The sequence below is a fragment of the Falco peregrinus genome, chromosome 11 (genome assembly GCF_023634155.1).
Source record: "Falco peregrinus isolate bFalPer1 chromosome 11, bFalPer1.pri, whole genome shotgun sequence".
NCBI lineage: Eukaryota > Metazoa > Chordata > Aves > Falconiformes > Falconidae > Falco > Falco peregrinus.
The window spans coordinates 24,593,414-24,611,225 of record NC_073731.1 but is presented as its reverse complement, the minus strand read 5'-3'; the positions used below and the strand labels follow the sequence as shown (position 1 = coordinate 24,611,225).

General features: G+C 35.3%; 1 protein-coding gene across 4 annotated transcripts in view; it reads right to left on the bottom strand.

Moving 5' to 3' along the window:
* The window catches only part of SPATA17 (spermatogenesis associated 17), an 89,650-nt gene that overhangs the window by 70,474 nt on the left and 1,364 nt on the right, over positions 1-17,812 (bottom strand). Inside the window, exons 2-5 of one of the 4 annotated variants that reach the window (XM_055816167.1) lie at positions 15,494-15,583; positions 13,321-13,402; positions 7,447-7,497; positions 1,809-1,912 (exon numbers count right to left, since the gene is read on the bottom strand). In XM_055816167.1, coding sequence (XP_055672142.1) covers positions 1,809-1,912; positions 7,447-7,497; positions 13,321-13,402; positions 15,494-15,583 — 327 coding nt within the window. The remainder of the gene's footprint in view (positions 1-1,808; positions 1,913-7,446; positions 7,498-13,320; positions 13,403-15,493; positions 15,584-17,812) is intronic. The other 3 variants (XM_055816169.1, XM_055816170.1, XM_055816171.1) reach the window with 3 other exon arrangements.

Below are 17,812 nucleotides of genomic sequence, written 5' to 3'. Positions count from 1 at the left end.
CTGTTAAAGAAAAACATCACAAAATTATTTCTTGATTAAATACCTACTTGATGCATAGGTTTAAAGTTTTTTAATGACCTGGAAACAATACCAGGGAATTTGATGAACATGGCAAAGTACTGAAAGGCAAATCATTTTTGTAGTCCTCCAAAGTTAGATGTACACAACAGAGATCTATTGTGGGTATGGGGAAATAAAATGCAAAGCTCTAATCAATTTCTGTTCAGTACAGCCGGAATACCACTTGCTATCTTCTTCTATTCACACACATCAAAAGTCAACCTAACTGACAAATTATGAGTCTTGTTGCAGGCTTAGTCAGGGAATGGAGAAGAGCAACAGAACTATTATGAACAGAGAAGCAGGTTGTGTTTCTGCAGTTTATCCAGTTATATTCATTTTAAATCAGAAAAGTTATGTCTTCATTTACTTTCCAAGATTTCATTTAGTCTTCCTAGAATTCTACCTTTTCAAGAAGAGCACATATTTCAAGTATTTCAGAACAAGAATGTGCTATACAAGAGATGACAGATTTTTTTAAGTTTGATTTTGCTGAGTGATGATCTAACTTTCTGCATAGAATATATTTAAATGAAAAGTAATGAGATACTAGAGGTAGGCGGTTATTAGCATGCTTCATTATATATGAAAATGTAATGCATGAGTTATAATGTTATGACAAAGAGAATGTAGCATCAGCTATAACTATGGAAAAACAATATAAACTAATAAGCAGCTTCCAAAGAAGTTGGCTAATTCTTCCCCCCACCCCACACCCCCTATAACTTGTACATGCTGGTTTTTTAACAGCCTCCTGGCTAAACTGTCTTTGCCATGTGATCTAGGTAAGACTTCCAGAAATACTTTTTCACTAGATTCCCTTATATTCCCACAGCTCAGAAAGCAAAGGTTTGTCTCAGGTTTTCTGAACAGCAAAAACTGCAAGGATTTTGTCCAACACCTTTCACTTGCAATGAGAAAGTAATGATCACGGTCACCCAGTATTCTGTGTTTCCAGTGTTATCTGAAGAAATAGTCATGGATCAGGACATCAAATGTGCTAGAGGGAAATAATTGCCTTTATTTTAGAGAGCTTCCAACTTAAGTACAGGGAAAGATAAGGGATGGATAGGAGAAATAGAGTAGAAACATAAATAATAAGTTATTTATAATAATATATATTTATGATAATATGTATTTTATATATTATTCAAATACATATCGTTTATTATATTTATAATAAAAAAAATAAAGCACCAACAGTTCTAGCCAGAATAACAGGCAAATGAATCTCTTCTGTAACTATGAAAAGAATCTGCTTCACTATATCCACATGAGTATCTCACAATTAATATTCATAGTAAGGCTCATGCATGTAATTTAGATCCAAATCTGCACTTTTTTTCATTGTCAATAATCAATTTTCAAAACAAACTATGAAAATAATTTTTTTTCAGCTTGTGTATGCTGGGAAAAAAAATAATCTAGTTCAACAAGCCATATTTAGGGCATAATAACCTATGAGTTCTGAGCATAGGTGAAGAGCCAAAATCAGTTTTATTAAACTGGTATGCACTCACAGAGTACATCTAATTAATTCAAAGAAATCATTCTGAACTTGAAACAGTGTAAATGAGAACAGAATGTGGCACAATGTGCACAGACCTAGGATAAAAAGAATAATGACTAATATATATACTCGATCATAGAGGGGAATTACACTCAAATAGTTTAGTTGGTGCCATAAACATTTTACAAATAAAAGCAGAGGAAATTAATGCTTTACCACATGGAGTTTTTATCCTTACCTGATAATCTCGTTATTCACAGAAATGGCTTCCAGGTATTTCTTCAGTGCATAATAATTATGGATATACTTCCGAACATAATAGCCTCGCCATCTTTTCTGAATCTAGAGGAAATAAATATTTGCTTAGTATATTTCAAATCAAAAGTTTGGATGCATATCAAGTATCTGTTGTATTTCCCAAATAATATGGTTTCCTTAAAAGTCTTATAAAGTAGAAGCACCAATATGTTTCACAGAAAAAGTGAGGGTAGGACAACATATTGTAGTTAAATGGTGATATGAATTTACTATTAATTGCTAAAATTAAAAAAAAATAATATCAAGTTTTAAACCACTGGTTATATTGTGGTGTGACAATGAAAAGAAATGTCTGCTGCTGCCAGTGGCATTGCTCCGTGTAAGAATGGTAAAAAAGCAGACAAGAGAATTGGTGCCTTTTCTCAGGTACAACATGCGCTCCCTACTGAGTCACCACCTCGCCAGTATCTTCTGTCACACGCTACCTTTGTGCTGTGGATACAAGTTAAACTGAATAGAAGCCTTCTCAGTAAGTGAACTTCTCAGGCTTTCTGGAACCATCATTTACCAATTGCAGTCCTTTCATCTGCAATCTAAGTGATGCATCTTTATTTGTTGCATGTTAATTATAATCTCACAAAATACTATTCCTCCTGCATAACAGATAAAAGCTTAAACTGGAAAACGAAACCTCTTTATCTGTAGCTAGTCCTAAAGTTGCATTAAGAACAGAAATCAGGTAGCATCCTCCACCAGAAAGAATTCATATTCTGGTGCACTTTAAAAGGCATCGGTTGGGGGAAAAAAAAGAGAGAGAGGGGAAAAAAAGACTTAGTCTAGCTCAACTTTCCCCCAAAATTTATTTCAACAAAACCACTTACACCTTCTCTGATACTTAACATTTCTAATCATGATGTTGCTGACATGATTACAGGTTTACTGGCTATCTGTTTTGTGGGAAGGGAAAGTAAGTACTAATTAGGCAAAAATTTATCAGTACTGCCCCTTTGTTAGCCAGATCTATCCCTATGCCACGACATGTACAGGTGAAAGATGCAACTTGCTCTGTTCAGTCATGCTGAGGGCTGCTCTCACTCCGCATTTTCTTTCCTGTAAGAGGTCAGTGTATTCTAGATCAATACATCTGAAAAATAGATTAATGATTTTTTTCCTCTGGTCTCAGGGTCTAGCTCCTCTTCTTTAGATTCTTCCAACCTTGAACTTACTTATCTTCCTGCAAAAATATTCTTTACTTCCTTCCTTTCATTTTGTCTCCCTTTCTTTTAAATACATTTCTATATTAATCTCTTCCAGTCTGCATTACCTTCAGTCCTGCTCCAACGTCCATCTTTTTAACCTTTACAGCTTTGAAATCTTAAGAGACATAACAGCTGAAAGGCAGAATCCACATTAAAAAAGCAAGACGACTGAGGTCTTATGATCCAGAAACATCTCCAAAGTGAGAAGCTACTACCTTTCACTAAGTGCATTGAAGAGAAGAATGTTGTAATTTGCCAAGAGCCCTCCTTTTCCTGTGGGCCTCTGCCCACTGGACTTTTCAACTTAGCTCTTCAGTGTATCTAAAGGGAATGGTTTTTTTTTCCTTTACACCAATGCTTCTCTTTCCAGAACCAAGGGATGACTTGGTAAATGGAGTGCAATCCATGTGTTTGTGGTGTTGGCTTTTTTATTACCCTCTCTTATTCCAAAGAAACATTTAAAAAAAGAAAAGAGTGCAATGGTTTGTGGTGTTTGATTCAGGAAGAAGGCAAGGAAAAAAAAGCTGCCCGTTGCCCACACTGTCAATCAACCTTTGCACGCTGTGACTTCAGAGTCTGTATCATCAAGTCTTGGGAGTAAGAGTCTTCAGTAACAGGCAAAATTCTCTCTAGTCATTCCAGTTCCCCTGCAGTTCACTTCTGAACCGCTGTCTGTGATAACTGTCAACAGTTATTGCAATTTTTCCATCTCCTGCTGTTTCCTGAGCGGAAAAGAGTGATGCGCTAGAGCTAACTATAAGAAGACTAATGAACGTAGTGTCGCATGGTTTCACACTTTGTCTTTGGTACCATTTTGCAACCACAAAATCCAAGACACTATTCCTTAAAGTTAAAACTAGTGTTTGGTCTCAACTGATGGCACTTTGTGGTAGAGTTGTGGTTATCTCTTTACGTGAGATTTAACAAGAGAATAAGTACCACAGGGAAGTTTTCAATAAGTCTTTGAGTAATGTGTCACCAAGAAAATAAAATGATGCACTAAAGCTATTAGGAATAAGAGGATATAACCTTCTAGTGTTAACACATTCTTCTGTTTCCCCTTTGTGCATCACCATGTATCTTCCTCTCTTCTCAAATAAGGCTCAAAATTAATTTTAAGTTGGCATTTTCTTTTACGTGTTGTGTTGTTTATTTTGGGTGGGTTTTTTGAATAAAAAGGATTTTGGACATGTATACATCGTTATAATATGTATAAATAATAGCTAAGTGAGCAGCTGAACATGGGAACAAGAAAGGTTAAGCACTAGACATGATTCTTTGCACTAGGTTATAGTAAATTTCATATTCTTTGCAACTCCACTTTCTCACACACAAGCTTATTGGGTTAAAAAGGGATAGAGAAAGAGCAAAGAACGAGTATTCTTCAGAGATCTGGGATTAAGCAAAATCTTTTGCATGTGAATAAGGATCTTAGCTTTGTTTTTCTGTTTGGCTTCAAAATTTCCCAACAAGAGCAACTTGGCTCCCATATAGCTGTGTGCTCATTAATGCAGGATTACGGTCCCTTTGAAACTCTTTCTGACAGTCTTCACCTCACAGTTATAAATGTAGACTAGATATTTCTAGGTTAAAGGATCAAAACTCAAACTGAAAGACAAAAGACTCAAATTGTAAAAAGCTATAATTATCTCCAATGGGCTAGGAGTACCAATTAAATGCCACATTCTACCTTTATTTACACCACTTTCTGTTCAGAATGACCTCACTGATTACAACTGAATGAAACATAAGTAAGAAAAACTGCATTATGTCTCAAATTAGTTTATGCTAGATTACTGCTTCCCTCATACCGAATGTCAGAGATCACAAAACTGAAGACTAATCTTCTTGGAAAAGAACATTTTACACAAAGCTTCTGATGACGTTCCTATTTTCAATGTGAAAGTTCTGAATATTTGCTTTTATAAGGAAGTACAATGTAGTATGACTATATTTCTTCTTAATTCCAAGGTGATTGTTTAAAAAATTCTTGAAAAAAGAGAGACAAGTGTGTATGCCCTTCAAAGTAATTAGCAAGTTTCAACAGTGATTGGTACAAAACAATTATTGTCATTGATCAGCACTGAACAGATAATTTTAAACAAAGTCATTGTGTGCTCAGCAGATTACAGCTTGTTAACGGGCAAGTTCTAAATGACCTCTTAAGCTAGTCAAATCAATGATGCATATTCCTCATTAAGTAACATCAAAATGTAAGTGGTCTTATAAATAATGTTTATTTTAAGCACTAAAACAAATGGCAAAACCTTGATATATCAAAAGCCATCTGCTCATGGAAATATTTTTTTCCATAGGATTACTTTTGCTGCTGAAAATTTATAGCAACTTTAAATCTTTTAAGGGAGAGAATCATATTCTGACCTAGTACTCAAAACTGAAATTGATTAAAACAAGTAATCTGATTTAATTTTAAAAGGTGAAACTGATAGTTCTGGTTACAACTAAACACAAACCAGGCAGGCAGAGATGTAGACCGGCTTCAAAAGTACGAGCATGTCTATGCCTTCAGCGTTACTTGAATTGCCAAAATTGAAAGTGCCTTTCTTATCACTGAATATAAACTGCAATTGTAATGATACTATGAGGCAAAACCAATGATTAAGTAGAAAATCATACACAGTTATTATTATATTTTCAGAACACTGAAGATTATTAATCATGAATCAAGCTCGCAATGGGTGAATATGAGGCACAGGTGGCTTAGGAAACCTAAAGTGTAGCCACATTATCTTCTGTGCAGAAACTCAACAGGCCTAATCGTCTGTTGTCCTGGATCTTGTTAGTTCTTCGAACAACAGATGAAAGCAAAAAAAAAAAAAACACTCAGTGTTTCAGAATGGTAGCATCTTAAATCTGCTCTGCAGGTATGGGTGCACAAGATTTTGATAGAGGAAAATCAGATTCTGACATTTGCAACTAAAGAAAGATCTGTTCTATTGTTTCCTACTGATTTAAATTTCCATTAAAGAAAAGGACATGACTGAAAAAATGGTACTTTGAAGATTTATATCACCTAATGATTCAACATTATATTTCCATTACAAATGAATGGGAACACATTCAATTTCTTTTAAAAATGAAAGACCAAATGCAAAACTCCATTTGACTAGAATACATAATTACCTCTGAAATTTAGTCTTCAAATGCCTTCTAAAAGTACACAGCCAACTTTTAAGAGCTGGCTTGCATCTTGTGTTTTCTCACTCATTACAGCTCTATGAGTATACAGCATTTATCCCCTGTAGAATATTTTAAAACTAGCTAAGGAACAAACCGGGGGGAGGGGGGGGGGGGGGGGGGGAGGAAAAAAGGTGCATTTCTGAGGAATTAGACTGCTGTTAAACACCTTCAGCTCTCTAACATGCACCAAAAGTAAGATTCTATTTTGTGCCTTTGAGAGAACCAGCACCAAGTCAAAAAACTGGTGGGAACACATCTCTTCAGTCTGGGCTATTCTGGAATGAGAAAGGTCATAAAATTAAAATCCATTCTGAGAATCTTCCTACTTTACAGGAGTTTCCTTGGGTTACTCTCCATCCCCACCACATTCCTATATTTGCTAGAATTCAAAAGGTAAGATGCCTTGCCTAAAATCATATAGGCCTTTAAAGTAAGGTAGGTCTATTCCAGAAAATAAAAGCATTAAGTAAGATAGAAAGATTTCATTCCAAGAATTATCTCATGTCCTTCCCATATTTGTTTCACGTATTTGTTTAAGTACAGTTCCAAGTTCAGGAAAGAAATGCTAATTTCTAGTTAAGTATATTTTGCACTTTTCCCCATAACAAACTTCATTTTATATATATTTATTAAGGTTCAAAGACTGTCTATACTCTTCTTCATCTAGCAAAATTCACTCATAATATCATCACTGAGATCAGTGCAGTTCCATCTCTATGTTTAGGCAATGAAATTGTCTTGTGCTTTCTGAGTAACTCTTCGGAGATTCAATATCTCAAATGTCATGTACTAACAAAAGAAAAAGCACAGCCACATCAACAAACATCAAAGCCCTATCATTTGTCAGAATTGTAAATAGATGTCTACATTTATAGGAATACTCACAGATAGAATGTTTGGGGGTTTTATCAGTATCACATATGGTAAGGTACAATGAACATTTAAATTGGGCAAGACACATGCCTTAAATTCAGCTACAGTTTTCAAATACAACCCAGACTACTGACTGTAACTTTAATTTTTAACTATGTACTATTTCCCGCTGTTGCCATCAGCATATCAATCAAGTGTATATTATTCTGGTTTGCTCATTTTATTAAAAGCAAATTCGGAGCACAATTGACTTTTCATTTGTTTAACAAGTGAAGAAATATTTACCCTGACAGCCATTTCATTGTAGAAATTCATCTTCATAATAAAATATGCTGTCTGTGAATCAAGGAAAAAAAAAGATGGCATATATTTCAGTTACACAAAGACAGTGCTCCTATTTTTACATATAAAAGATAAGAATCTTTATACATAATACATAATAAGAGTTCTAGGCTTAGAGAGAATAAAATCAAACTTTGTATTGAAGAGATAGGCTTCCTAATACATAATGCAGGCTTAACCAGAAAAATCTATGGTAGTCAAACTAGGAGCTAATGGAGATATATGATCATAAAATGCTCTCCGCTGAGTTTGATAATCAATGGTGCTCTACTGAGAGTAGAATAACAAAGCAGAAATATTCACAAGTGGTGGTGACACGCAGTATTGTATGATTTATTCACTGGGGTTCTTTTAGCCAAAACTCACAGAAACATAAAAGGAATTCATATTTCAAGACGTCTGGTTTAATGAAAAATTCAAAGAAATGCTGTCTTCAGTCGAAATCGTTCAAGGATACGGATGCAGTGATGGAGCAAAATTGTGCCTTCCAACCATCTGTACTAAATGTTATGTACTTAGCTGCCTCCCGAGTAATCCTTGGGAATTTTGTTTCATTTAATATTCATTTTAACATCATAAAATCATAAATACAATGATACCATGTTACAGTGAATCCCCTGATATAGAAAACATTTCCTGTAGTCCTGGTTTCCTTCCAATAAAGTAGAATTCCTCTCATAGTGAACGAATCCCCTATTATACTAAGCAATCACTTGGCAGCATAGGTTATTTTAATGGATACATCACTTTAAACTAAGCTTTCACATCTGTTCCGCCCTCTAATTACAAATGCAAAATGAACATAATTCACAATTGTATCATAAAAAGTAAAATATAAGTACTTTGAATGCAAGAGTATGTCCTTTATTTAGCACAACATGCAGCTTTTATGTGTTTCTCATGTTTTAGACACAAATCAAAGGCAAAAGTGCTTTCCCCTGATATAGTGATTTTCTCCCCCATGGCAAACAGGAATTCACTATAAAAGGGTTTCACTGTAATTAGTGTTATTTGAATTGCCTAGTCTGATCCAAAGCAAATTGTCTGTGGAGAGCAGCAGGACTGGATTATTTATCAACAGTCTGGGCAATTAAGAAACAGTTGGCTGCAATATGTTATTTACAAATGAACACAATGATGCTACTTCATTTTAAATTCTCTTTCTTCATTACATTAAGCAAGGCATAATTCCTGCAGTTTAATTAAGGTGCATTTAAAATGCTCACTTTAATATCATACCAATCTACTAATAATGGAAACAGTGGAAAAGATATTTCTTACGCGAAAGAAAAATGCAGGACTGTGAAATTTCAAAAAAGTTTCACGTATGAGTGTAGATGTATACACACACACACACACACACACGTACACACACACACACATATATATATATATATATATGAGGGGATCTCTGCCCCAAAGGTATGAAATAGAATAAATACTGGACTTATCTCCCCTTTTTTATCAATAAATGTTTTCTGAGCGATACTAACTAGATAGCTAACACTGGAAGGAAATAATGGTTGCCAGACCTAAGTATATGCCTAAAGTGTCTGATTAAATTGATACAATTTTGCTTTGCAGCTCATCTTTTTTTTCTTTGGAATGGAATGTGAGAGCTGCCGCACCACCAGATAGACAAAGTACGTTTTTGATGGAAATTCTTAAACTTAAAAATGATCATCAGATTTCTGTCCATCAATGATTAAACTAAACAACCTTATACCTTTTTTTTTATTCTTCTCATATTTGAAGCCTGTGAGCACTGAAGTCTGAATCCATCCCATTTCACTGAAGAACCTAAATTGGAGACCTAACATCATTATGCTCTCTCTATCATCAATACTGAAAGACAGTGGGACCACTTTCCCTCCGAGCTTGGCAAAGTACTGAAGAGCTCTGTAATTGCATCTCTGCCTGCTCTTTACGAAGACCGTTGATGGCAACTAGGGCCCTAACCTGCAAACCTCACTTAGGTGTAAGGAATCCAGGCCTTACCCTACCACTACTTAACAAGGTCACTCCCAACAAAAAGGAAATTACACATTCCTGCTTTTACTCAACGTTGTTCTAAATTACAAGTCAGCCAAATGCAGAACTGGTCATATAACTGTCTTACAGCTTTATCCTTGTGGCAAAAGCCAAAGCCTGTGTCACCATCTAGGTTCTTTTGCAAATAGATTTGCCCTCTGTTTTCTAACCCTGCTTAGAATAATAGGTGCTAGTTCTGCTATTACAAGTGATGGAGAATGTGTTCATCGCTATTCACAAAAGCATAGCCATAATTTAGTGCTTCAATCCCAGTCTGTATTTAAGTGCTTTCCTAGTAAATGAAAGATTCTTTCCTGAACTGGGGCCTTCTTGTCCAGCAGACCCTTTTCTTAAGCTTATGTGGAATTTCCTGCATTTCAGCTTGTGCCCATTGCACTGCCTCTCATTTTTTCACTGGGTGCCAATTCCAAGGTTACGTGGCAAGGTGGACTCTCTGGGAAGAATTATCTTGCAATCTCACCCACATGCACCACCTCCAGTTCTGAACCATGAAGTCTTTGGATCTGCCACTGATGATGTTAATATACAGGTCTCTACTAGTTTACTTGTAAGTCTATGATTCCAAAATATATTTGAAGCCTTTTGTTTATAAACTGTTGTACTACTTTCTCCTTTTCTGTTTAAAAAACATGTTTGGGGATCTACAAATATGATCTGATCCTGATTGGCATTCTCTTTTTCTTTAAACAGGTAATACAAAATGACAAATTCAAAGAAGAACCAGAAATTTGATTATGAGTAGAATGAAAGAAGGAACCAACACATGGTGGTCTAAGTTGGGAACAGGCACCTTTTTTTTTTTTTTTAGATAGAGCAAATAGGCATTTGCCCAATTCCTGTAGGACTGGGCCAATTTAAAACCAGTTACTAAGCTGAAGCTAAACTATTTAGGGTGGTGTCAAACTATAGCACACAAAACTATAGCACAGAAAATATTTGCTTTTTTCAACTGCACTTTCTTCCAAAGCGAGCTGAAAATACAGCCATCATGCATGCCGACTTCATATAATGACATGTAACAATTCCCTTTGCTTTAACAAGTGATTTCTTGAGTTTGAGAAATATTGTAAAAAGAAACAGTGATGTACAGTTTGCCTACTTTTTCTGGTGCTTGCCTGGTTTTAAAATTCATACTTTCCTGCATGTTATGCAAGACTTTAAGAACCCAGTACAACCAATGTAACTAAGCTATTAAGAAAACGATCAGAGTGCAGTTCTTAATTTTACTTTGAGATTAATATTAGGAAACAAAGCTTTATATCAAAGCACCTATATTTAGAATATAGGAAGGCACATAAGTTTAGTCATATAAACACCATCAATAGGGGTTTTTTAAATGTAATATATATTTTAACAATCAAAGGAAAAGGCACTAGAGGAGTAACAAATGAAATACTAGTAGTAATGCACATATGGACAGCCAATCTGATGAGCCTCAGCCTTTATTTTCCGCATCAGTACCACTCACATTTCACAATTTTGAATATAATCATTAAAATGATTTATTATCAAGTAATCATGGGTATTTTGTGCATATGCTTTGCCTTGTTTGCTGGCAGCAGATACCAATCCAATCATTATCAGCGGACAAATTTTAAAGTGACCAGTGTCAAACGTATCATTGTGTTTCATAATCAGGAATCATTACAACAGTTATTAGCAAGAGTTCAATGTAAACATTAACTGATCTTTAATTTAAAAGTTGCATTAAGCTACTGAGGAGATTTTTGTTTCTTTTTAAAATATGCCAAATTCAGCCATTGATAAGTAAAGATAGTATAACAATGAATATAGGAAATGAACTTGAACTTTATATTTAAGCCTACCCTAAAACATATAATACTGAATACAGCGGTCTGAAGGGAGAAAAAGGTGCCTTTTTGTCTGCTACTTCGTATGAGTTTGAGGTTAGCTTCCAACCCAGCTGTCCTATTTAGTCCTTTCCAGTCAAACAGACAGCAAGCACAAAATGAAGTATTTGAGGGAAAAAGGTGGCTTTCTGTGCTGATTGCTGTACAATTTGTAAGCTTGCTGATGAGATACTGTTTCTCTAGAGCCCTGACTAATATTGGATATGTACTGGAATCCAGAAGCTGGATGAATTCATGGTCCAATTTAGAATGTATTAAGCGTGGGCTTGCACAATTTTTTGTTCTGCATTTTCCACAGACTTGAGAGTTGGCAAGGGCTTGTCAGTTATGTCTATTTGAAGAACTACATATGAACCAGGATTTATTGGTTAAAGCTTTTTTAAATTTTCTTTTTCAGAAATATATTTCAAGAATGAAAAGCTGAGGGTGTTTTGTAATGCCATCTCAGCTTGGTTATTGCAGAAACCTGTGCGAATTTGAAAGACCGTCTCAAAATGGAACTGACAAAGTGTTTTTTAAGAGAGGGCAAAAGAAGAAAGAAGTAATAAAGCAAACAGGTAAAAGACCTCCAATTTCATAGATGCATACAACAATTGCGATTAGCAGGAGCCTCTGGAGCTCCAAACCAGTACTCAAAGCAGGGTCAATTACAGCAAGTTGTACAGGGCCTCATTCAGATGAGTTTTGAATATCTCAAAGGTTGAAGACTCTACAAGAACAGCTTGCACTCTCCGTGCAAGCCATTACAGTATTTGATCACAGATTCTTTCTTTTAATTAGCAAATTTTAACATGCATTGACATCATGATGTCTTTCTTATTCTACAGAAGCATTTATAGATTAAACAAACCTTCCCTAAACTCAGGGACAATATTCAACTCAAGTCTCATTTTTTTAAAGCAGAACCCAATCCAACCATGCAGCTATCTGCCCTATATATAGAAAACCTAGTGTTTTAGAAGATAGATTGAAAAACATAGCCTGAAAGGATGACTCATAATTTATTATTTAAGCCAGGTAAGTTAGAAGAGATGAAATCTTTAATAAGATTACTGATAAATAAGGGGGGAAAATAGACAAGCTTTCAGGCACACAAGTCCTGCTACTAGAAAACATAGTTTAGCAGGAAATATGGACTTTAGCCTGTAATAAATGAGTTATTATGGCTCATTTTTTTTCTTTTTCTTGACTTGTCTGTTTTGACTGAAACACAATTTAACTTTAACAAAATAATAAAGAATAAGTGACTAACAAGTTCAAAATTATTGTAAAATATTAACATAAATTGATAAATTAGTGAAGCAAACTACATATTAAAAAATTAATTGTTTTATGTTAAAGGCAAATTAGTTTCTTTTTAATCTCCTAAACCTGTTAACAGAGGTATTAGCTTGTGGGCTATCATACACTTTTGCTATCTTCAAGTAAGTCAAGGGAATTAGATTGACTGTGATCTGCTGTGTGCCTTAAGGCAAAACCTCAAGTACTTCAAGGTTCATTAAGTAAGAAATTTAAACCACTAAAACATAGAACACCGATGTGTAGACACATTGGCTTCTTTTATTTTCAGAATTAAAAGTTCTGCCAGGAAAACAAGCATCTTGAAAAGCTCCAGTCCTGCAATTAGCATCATGTGGGCAGGCTTCTGCATGAGCAGATCTCATTGCTGGTTTGGGGACTAATACTCCAGAGCTGCAAACACTTAAACACTGACTTAACTTGACCATTATGAGTAGGCTTACTGAAATTAATGGTGCTTTTCATGATAGTAAAGTTAAGTATGTGTCTGTGTGTATAAAGGACCAAGTTTCAGCTTTTTAATTTCAAGATGAGTGAATGAATTGCTTCATATATATTTTATAAATAACCAAAACTTTAAAAAATAGTTTTCTACCTTCACCATTTTTCTGAAGTATCTTCTGCTTCGATAACCTCTCCACCACTTCTGTATAACAATTGTCATTTTTCTCAGATATCTAAAATAAAATACATTTAAAAATTTATTATTGAGACTTTACAATATAACTTTATTTTTTCCTAATATTAAAAATAATGTATAGTACATTATCCATACTTACTCCAAACAGATGGCCACTGCAGACTATTTTATACACGTATGCACATATACATATGTACACACATACACACTTACAAACCAATATATACATATATTTATATAGACTCATATACTTTGCTTTTGGAAAAAACAGATTACTGCAAATTTACCTGTATACTATTTCAGTTATCATTACAAAAGTTTAATGAAAGGCTTACGAATGTAGTTTGCATGATGGGTGATTGTATTTTCATGGATGGTTTCAACCAACATATCTGAGCAGTTCAGAATTTTTTTCAGTCACATGCAACACTTTCATAGCTTTACAATTTTAAAATATTTGACAAAACCCACAGACATCTGGAATTTTTAGACTACTTTTTTGCTTTTATAAAATTACACCTAGCTTAATTGTAAGCAAACGTTTACTCTGTCCTTACTATATATATATATATAAATACACTTTATTATGCTAATAAAAATTCCATAATTGATGTCGCACATCAGTTTTGCAGAAATTAATGCAATCATTACTTTGGGACTGCTTAGAAAAAGCTATATAGGGGAGCATTCATACCACCTAACAATGGACATCAAATTTAGAAGCCTTGCAGTACAGCTTAAGTCACTCAGTGGAGGCAGTATTTTCCAGCAGGTAATTCAAAGGACCTAAATGAGAGATTAATTCAGAACACTGACAACTGGTTATATTGAGCCTGTGCTTCTAAGGCAGACACCACATCCATCTTCGGAAAGAGGACACTGAGTAGAATCACTCTGTACACAGCTGCAGACACAAACCTCTTCTACACTTAGCTGATTTAGTTCTTCTACCATGTTCGTTCCAACTACATTGTTCTTCTTACATTGGTCATTACTAAACACAAATGTGCATGTGAATGAGATTTTCCTACAGAATAGATTGGTAAAGACACTTGGGTTTTCACTTCCTTCTGCAGCACGCTGTTGTTACTCGTGCTGGAAACGGAGAAGCACTAACCAATCCTCTGTCTTTGGGGCTTTTGACATTGATGGCATGGCTGATACTCCTTGGAGGGTGGAAATACCAGGTTTGCCTGCCTGCTGGACACTTGCATGTGATGGCTGGATCCTGTGACAACACACTTGAACCAGCAATGGAAAACACATTACCCATGCTTTTTTTAACAAGTGCACATAATGGCTGTAGCCTTTTTATGAGGGAAATAGTGTCCATTAAGTGATTAATGTTATTTAACCTAGTAATTCTTTATACTTGATATAGTATGTCCGGATGATACATAATGATTTGCAACAGGCAAGAGGTCAAACTAGAAGATGTAACAGTCCCTCTCCCTCACAGCCTTAATTTTTATGAAGATACAGAAAATTGAGCACATGAGTTTGACCAATTGGGCTTATGATCATAAAAAAAAATATCTCGGGGCCTCCTGGGAGAAGGGACCAACCACAGTGTTTCAAAAAAACTTGTAACAATGCTGATATAGCGTTTTACAGAACAAAGTAATTGCATGTGATCTCTGTTTTATAAATGGAGAAAATTAGGTAAAAGAAGATCTATTTTTTTAAAAAATGGACTGGTCAAATCCAGCAGTAGAACTTAATTTTCTACAATAAGAGTCCAGTTACCTTACACTCACTAGAGAATCCTTCTGTATCAGACAGAATAACAGAGATAAGAAAAGTCTCTGCAAACAGCCTGAGGGACACCTTTTTTTTTAAAGTCATGCCAATATTTCTTAAAACAATACTCTATCTATTCTGAAGATGTATTATTTCCATGCTACTTACTAGCATCATGCCATTTTAATTGTATGCAGTTCTGAAAATCAAAAATTATTTCTTACAGTGCCACAGCTTATATGTTACATTCTATTTAAAAGCAGAATAACGTGGGGTTGTGGCTTTTTTCCCAAATGCTCTAATTTTATTAAAATCAAGTAATACCATGAGAAATTTTGGGAAAGAAGTCAAGATTGACATACAGATTAAGATAGGCTTAGTATAATACCTCAGATAGGCTCGGACTCTGCATCCTCGAAACCAGCTCTGAATTTTGACAGCAGCTTTGTACTCTATTTTTCTGTATTCATCTACAGATCTGAAAATATAAAAGTAGTAATACTTGTTCAGCATGGTATTTTAGTACCAAAGCAGAAAACTTCTTCTAAATATGTCTTACTGTTGCAGTTAAAGAAATATATGAATCTGGAAGAGATTTCAGAGAATTCAGGAAAAATCACTGTGATGAGTTTCAATGCTGAGGGGTGGAACTCAGCTATGAGATCACCTCTAGCTTTAATTTATTTTTTGTTTGTTTCAAAATGTCAATAGCTGCCAAGTCTTTGAACTTAAAACTACATTTTAATCTTCATGGACTTTTTGCTACCCCATTTTTATTAGGAACATATTTACCAGGTAGTTTAATCTATTATACCTGCCACAAAAGAATAATTCATTCACTATTAGTTAGTTTTCTTAACTATTTGATATCAGTTAACTCTCCTAACAAAGTGTTGTGTCAACATTAATTGCCTCAGTAAGTATACACAAGATGAATTTTTATCTGATAAATTAGGATTATCCTCATTATATTTCTTGAAAAACGAAACACAGATTTACTACCAGAGATCAAGAAGCATTAGCTCCATCATTTTACATCATCCAGTGCAGCATGTGCTCTCAAATCACATTAAGTGGGCCCAAATTTTCATCATCATCTCACATGCATCAGACCTGTCTAGTACCTGGAAACTGTGGAAAACAGACTTCTTTTACCTAAGACCACAAAACAAGTTGATGCTAAAGCTGGCGTTTATGCTAGAGAGCTTCCTCGTGTCTTTCCTGTGCAGCTTCCTAGACTTCATAAGAAGCAGACACCTCCAGAACACTTTTACCTAGAGGTAAATGATTTTGATTACAAGGGTATGAGTGATTTCACCCTGGACAGGCAGCCGCAGTTGCAGCCTGGAAAAGGAGATGTGGGACAGGTTGTGTCAGAGGTGACAGCTCCAAAACCAGTGCTACCCACTTGGCAATGGCAGCAGTCTGCTTCTGGAAAAGCAGAAGCCTTCACCTCTATTACCCCCTGTAAGGTTTTTTAGTTGGCATTCTGTCTTGCTTGGCCAAGTCAGTTTAGAAGTCCTTGTAAAGTTTATTGAAGCAGACCAACAACAACTGTTTTTCTCACAGTACAGTTCCACAAACACTTTCAACTGGCCTTGCCAGCAGAATAAGTGGTTAGAGGTGTAAATTGCTCAAGCTGGTATCTGCCCTTCTGATCAGATGGCATAGTTGCCATACTGTCTGAATTAAGCTTTTAGAATCACAGATACCTCTCAAAGACTTCACTGAATGTTAAAAAGGCATGCTCAAGGTCAGCACGTGACATACAGATGTTACAGTAAATAAAAGTAGGTTCTTGAATGAGTAAGTGATAGTATTGTTTAACACTTAAGAGAATGCACTAGCAGATCCTGTATATTCTAATGCTTATGTTGACAGGGTATTTCTTGAGGTGCAGGCTTATGGTATTTTTGTATTGTGCCATCATTGGGCAAGTCCTTCCCAGAAAGGTGCTTTCCCTAAAAAGTCAGTTTAGGAGACCACATACCTCTGACATGAACAGTTCTGCATAAAGCACGACAGGAAGATTATTAAGATCTGAAGAACATTATCCAGATCAGGTAAACCTGCCTAACCACAACCAACAGGCAAGATCTTACAGTCATCAGTCTGCCCTAATTTTTAATGGAACAGGTGTAAAGTCCTAAAATAGTAAATGCATTTTCAAAGATAAACTATTCTGATTCTGGGATTTACTTCAAAGCACTTCAATTACCATGCCTCCTGCAAAGAGTCCTTAGTTTGTACCAGGGTGGCTTTAAGTCAAGCTGCTCCGGGGAGTCTGTGTGTTGTAGATGTTCTACAGAATTCTGCTTTTGGGTCTTGACAGATAGGTGAAGAAAGAAACATTTTTCTTTTGTCTTAAAATGTGTTTGACACACCTGGAACTAAATCCTTCAGGTCTTACCCTTAGAAGTTATTTGCAAACAGGGTAACTCATACAAAAAAAAGGTAAATACTTGGTAATTTACATTCTTTTGCACCTTCTGATGTTTCAGATCAACTCAGATCCTTTGAGGAATCTGGTACTTCACTGCAGAATACTGACTTCACAGAGTAAGTAACCACTTTCTTTACAGTATCATGTATTTTTGTCTGAATGCCCTGAATCTGGTTGTGAATGATGAGTGACTGCACAGATTACACTGACTCGTGCGCCCACAGCATCTCAGATTTGGCATTTTTGAGGGCACTATTACATTAT